Raw genomic sequence first — 6,170 nt, forward strand, 5'->3', positions numbered from 1 at the left:
ACGTTTCGGTATGTATTGGTACGTATCGGTATGTATTGGTACGTATCGGTATGTATCGATCGATAAGTATCGGTATATATCAGCACGTATCTGTGAGTATCGATATATATCGGTATGTATCGGTGAGTATCGATAAGTATCGGCGCTACGGTCACATAATGGCCAATATGGGTAATTTTTCAGAAAAAAAAAACGATTTTTTGAAGGTTTTTTGTTCCAAAGTTGCTATCAGTCATATTTTTCTCCAACTAAAGTGGAAATCAAAGTTGGGAACAAGGATTTTACATTTATGGGACAACTACAGACCTTGAATTCTTAGTACGATACCCTCAATTTAGTGTTTATGCATAATACATGTTATCAATAACTTTTTTTAACAAATTCTTTATGCAAAAGTGTTTAAAAAAATGTTTCCTATCAATTTATGTGTATATCTTTAGCGTTATCTTAGTGTATCTCCGATACGATACGATACCCTCCGATACGTATCTTAATTTTGACCGATCGATATGGCGATCGATACCGATATTTTTAATCCTTGTACCATGGTAAGCCTCCATCAAAGGGGATCGATCACTAACTTCTTCTTTTACTAGAAAGCTCTCTTGAGCATCTGCTGTGGAAATATCTGACTTAAGCATCGGAGAGTCCCCCGTCGGGTCAGTCCGGTTCTCCCCTGTCATCTCTTCTTTGTAGATCTGCTAAAACACCAAGAGCTGAAGGGAAGATCATCCGGTCAATTTTTACCGCATCAAATATAATAGTGGATAGTAATTTAAATTGAACGATTGGTTGCCCTAAAGTTAGATTTTAAATTATTCGTAATTAGGGATATAACTGGACATCTGTTGATATGGATTCATTATTTTTGCTTACTATTTAAGTATCATAAGAGTACCCGGTCTAACGGAAAAGCCCATGGTCCAAGTAAATGGAATCGGCAATGAAATTCGGCTGGGATTGGGGTTGGGTTGCCTCTAAAATGATAAATTATTGTTCCACACAGTAGAAAAGTCATTCGTGTGGAAATAGTTTTTCACATTGTCGGTATAGAAACTTTTTTTTTGGGAAGGTGGGGTGGGTGTGGGTTCTTATATGTCCATTTTTCATTTTAGAATGCATTGTAGATTTAGAATCCATTACAAAAATGCATACCAAACATAACCTAAACCTACTTGACTTCTTTTTTTTCAGAGGGGGGGGGTGTTAAATCAACGGGACTTGGTTGTGTATGGATCTAGACTCCATTATGGATCTCACTAAAAGAGTGTTGGGAGCCCCATGTGTGAGGAGGTTTTCATCATCAAATAGAGTTTTGATCCTCTCCTACGCGCCTAGCATCCGTACACGTGTTGAACAGTTGGGAAAACTCGAATATGTATCTCAGGTCCTCCTAACCATCAAATGTGTGTTGGGCGCATTGGGGTGTTAGAGAGGATCTTGATGCCCTAGAATATGCATCTCGCTAGCAATTTCCACTTGTAAGGATAATTTCTTGCACACTTGCTATAAGGCTATAACTACTGGTGCACAGTTGACAAACTTTTTTCTTAGTAAACTTTCAGTTAACAAGTACACCTCATAAACTAGTCATGTTTTTATTTAAATACTTGTCTATGTATCAATGGAGAGTGATGTTTTCAAAAATCACAAGTTAAATATGAGCCATCCTTTTTTTTTTTCTTAATAAACTTTCAGTTAACAAGTTCACCTCATAAACTACTCATGTTTTTATTTAAATACTTATCTATGTATCAATGGAGGATGATGTTTTCAAAAATCACAAGTTAAATATGAGTCATCCATTTTTATGAATTTTTTAATCTAAATTATCTATGGAGAGTGCATAGTAATGCCAAGAATACCAGCATGGATAAACGGGGTTATTTGATTAAATTGGACTCTAAAATTTTGCATGTGGCTAATATATATCATGTTCTCTCTATAAAATGATCGGAATAAATATATCTTATCACTATTGATGCTTCCTCATGTAATTCCAGTGGCCCTTGTGCTGATGTAGAAGCTACACTACCTTTTAGGGAACCCTTTCCATTTTCGGAACTATCACCTTCTTTTGTTACATGGACAACTAAATTTACTTATTTCTTGTAAAATAAGATTGCTGTCATATATATCTAGTTTTATTGTAAAAATGAATGTAGAAAATGGCATTGGAGGGAAAATTTTGCGTTGGTTTGGGTGGAGGACCAGACCAACCCATGAGGCCATGGTCAACCAGTTCGGGTTTGAGGCAATCTAGCTACTGGCAACGTCTTAATTATTTTCCCATTTTGCCCTTGCTCTTTCCGTATGCTCTGTTGAGGTCTCTTCTCCGGTAACTCTCCTCAACCTGAACCTCTGTCACCACCTTCCTTCTTCCTCGTTTCTCCTCCCAGTCTTAATCTGAATAAACAAGAGAAGCGTTTCTAGAGTAACGCAAGAGCGAAGACTTGCGAGTTTGAAAATTTGTTCTATGGTTTCCATGATTCAGAGTTAAGAGGAAACAGGTTAGTTCGATTTTTCCTTGCACAGGAAACTATGGTCAAGGTTTAGTGCCTCTGGTGATGGGTAGCCATCAAATTCGGATGTAACGTCTCTTTTCATTATCTACTTGATTCTTTACGAGCAACTGTTCTCTGCTTTAATGGGCATGTTTGGGTTTCTCTCTGGGTTAGTTACTTGATGGGATTGTATCGTAGGTGTTTGTATTTGGTCTGAGAGAATAATGAGGCTTCCTCGTCGTTATCATCTCTCTGGCCCATTATCAGGAAGCAGATTTTCTTTTCAATTTTCTATAACAGCCATTCTCACACCTCGCTTTGTGAACAATCTATAGGAAATTTACTAATTGATGTGTAATCCCTGAAGGAGATTGGAGAACCAGATTTTGAGGATGAGAAACTGTAAAACATAGAAGCAACTACAAATTTGAACAGCAGCTTGACTGAGAAACATAGTCATTGGTAAAAGAATTGGAAAACGGCGACCCTGAATTTCTTTTTTTAATTTTTATACGGCAAGCATGAGAAGGTCAGTATTAAGTTCCAAACTCTAAGGTTTTTATCAAAGAAGTACGTTGGGGCTTGGCCACTTAAGTGGCAGCACCGAGAAGCTCTTCCATGTAATCCTTCAGGGGAGTTATTTATTTATTATGGATGAAGCTGAACCTTCCTAGTCCTCTATAAACTGAAGTCAGGACTGGGATATTGGAGTTCATCTAAAATTAACTATCCACTTATGAAGCTGCGATCCACCTCCACTAGTTTTATGCATGGTTCCAAATTTTGCTGAAATCTTGGTGAAATTTTGCTAATTTCGACATGCCCAAGACGAAATAGGAGGGAAACCAGATGTAGCATAATTTTGGTTGAAATTTCGGTCATTTTGGCCGTTTGCCCCCAAAATGGCCAAGTGAAAAAAATGCACTGTATCAGCAAAAATTCACCGAACTTTGGTATTTCCATTTGGGTTAATCCTACCAAAATGAGATTTAGAACTATGGTTTTATGTGAATTGAGTTCAGGAATGTGGGACTGCGACTTAAATCTAAATTCTTCATGATAGAATGCTAAAATAAGTTATCACTCCTTGTCAGACTTCTGTTGGAAAAGAGTTAAACTTTTTATTCTTCCAGCCTCTTGTCTAGGTTTATTTTGTGAGGATTAATTCTATTATTGATGATTATTTTCGTCCCATTTTTTGGTTTTTAATGTATTAATCATTTGTATATCTTAATATTTGAAGTTGAAGTAATTGTTTCCATATATGTCCTTTGTCTGAATATTTTTTGTTGCTACCAGGATTAGCACACGACAAAGTTTCTGATTGTTTAAAGACAAGGTTTGAGATTACACACCAGAGGAAACTGAAATATTTCACCAATTTTGACAGATTTGCTTAAAATTTCAAACATTGTGTACTAGCCAGCCAAAATGAAAGGAGGCTTATGGAAAATCTTATGCTCTAAAACTAGCCATTGTGATTTTTCGAGTTTAACCAGTAGAATGCATTTCAGGCCAATAATTTGTGATCAGGCGCTTTGTATTTTCATTTAAAATCCTATGACCAGCTGGCGCTTTTGTTTAGGAGTCTGCCATTTGGGAAATCTGTTTTCGTGATGTTTAATAAAGTAATGTAGCTCACGTAATGTGCTACTTTTATTTCTTTCGTGGTTAACTGTCCAAATAAAAAAATTGTAATTTGATTGTTGAACTGATGAAAATTATAATTGGGCATCAAATTTCCATCTTAATCTTGAACCCTTCATTTTTGAGGCGTGAATCACCATATGCTTTTCTGATACTGCTGATATGATTTTTGTGTGAAATGTTTACATATTTTCATGGAACAAGCCTGTGTGAAGTGCATACTTTGTGATGTTTCTTTAATTCTCTTACTTTTTTCCCTTTTCACTGCTTTGACGATTTGTAAATTGTTATATTTGTCTTAGAACCATCGGACATGTATAAGTCGAAACAGATAAGAATCATATATCTATGGTATTTTCCAGTCGTCAGATCAGATAGTTGGTTATGGAGGTAATACCTTCACTGCTTTTAGTTGACTCAGTGAAGTTTCCAATTTAGACAACATTCCAACAGGAAAGTAAGGGTGGAGGGGCTCATGGGCATGGATTTTACTGTGATTGATTTCCATAAGAGGTTTTTACTTTTCATTTGATGCTTTTGTCTCATTTGAAGTATTTATAAATATTTCCACCAAGAAAATTAGGAAGAATTTTCTGTAGCTCATTAGAGTTGAGTGGATGGTCCTAGCTATATCTTAATCCATATTTTTTTTGCAAAAAAATGCAAAATCAGATATCATGGTCGGCCAGTCATGTTTATGGTCCATCCGCTGATTCTTGCAAATTGGTATTGTATCAAACCCATGGCGAAAAATTTGAAACACAAAAAAGTTAAACTGCGGTGCAGTCAAATTTATTTTGTTTCTTTTGTGTCCAAAATTTGTTAATGGATTAGTGGGGTTGGTTACTTTGGCTTACTTCATGTTGAGAAAAGCATATTTTCTTTAGTTAATAAATTGAATGACATGGAACCAGGTGATATGCTATGTGCTCTGTAATTTGATAGCTTTGGCATATTTTTACTTGAATAGTTAAGCGTTTAATATTCTTTATTTACAATGGCAGAATATGGAGGATCGGATGGTAACACTTATGTGTCGTTGGAATGGGAAGATTACAACTGCATCACTGGGTTTGGATTATGAAGGTGGTAAGCTGAAGGGAATCAGGGTCAATCATAGTATTAGTCATTCAGAGTTGTTGGATAAAATGTATGAGATAACTGGCTATAACAGGAAGCAGTTTGATATCAAGATTACATGTAGATATCCAGTGTCTAGGGGATACATAGCCTACCTGATAGATGACAAGGATTCCACTGAAATAATGCTTGAATTGGGACGACATCCTGATGTACATGCTGTGGAGTTGTACTTGGTAAATGAAACTTTACACATTGAGAGTGGAAGGGATGATCCAGTACTTGTCCAGAGTGGTCCAGACTATGAGGGGAGAGAGGAGTCTCCCCACATCAATGTTGGAAGTGAGAAGGATGGGACTGGGGATCCTGTTCAGGAACTAAATGAAGCAGAAGGCAATGCCTGGGTGTCAGAAGCTAATGCCAACAACAATATTGCAGAAGTTGAACGGGAACCTATTGATGAGTTCACAAATGTGAGCTGGGTGAACGATGCGGTTGCCAGTAACCATGTACCAGGAGTTCTAGTTGTTCCAGAGAATGTAAAAGATGTGCTACATGTTGGCCAAATATTTCAAACAAAACAACAATTACAGCATGCTGTGAAAGAATATGCTATCAGGACACATCAGCAGTACAATGTCCTAGAGTCAACCCCATCGTTGCTGGCTCTGAAGTGTAAAAATAAAGGTTGTCTGTGGAGGCTTCGTGCATCTTTGAAGAAGAATTCCTCCTCTTCATGTTTTGCCATTACAAGATATGCAGGGCCACACACTTGTGTCAAGCCCAGCATTATCCAGGACCATGCGCAGTTAGATGCTGAATTCATTTGTAGTAAAATACTGGGGCTGGTCAAAGCACAATTATCAATCACACCAGCGGAAATTCAGGCACATATGGCAAATACCTATGACTATAATATTTCATATATGAAGGCATGGA

The 6,170-nt window shown here is 37.0% G+C and overlaps 1 protein-coding gene across 1 annotated transcript; it reads left to right on the plus strand.

The window, feature by feature from the left end:
• Nucleotides 1–2,276: 2,276 nt before the first annotated feature.
• On the plus strand, nt 2,277–6,163 carry LOC122064483 (the record flags this gene model as incomplete). The annotated part of the gene is made up of 2 exons (XM_042628190.1): nt 2,277–2,510; nt 5,156–6,163. A coding segment is annotated over exon 2 (1,005 nt), but the record flags the coding sequence as incomplete, so codon positions are not given.
• Nucleotides 6,164–6,170: the final 7 nt, after the last annotated feature.

The sequence above is a fragment of the Macadamia integrifolia genome, unplaced genomic scaffold (assembly GCF_013358625.1).
Source record: "Macadamia integrifolia cultivar HAES 741 unplaced genomic scaffold, SCU_Mint_v3 scaffold1665, whole genome shotgun sequence".
NCBI classification, from domain to species: Eukaryota; Viridiplantae; Streptophyta; class Magnoliopsida; order Proteales; family Proteaceae; genus Macadamia; species Macadamia integrifolia.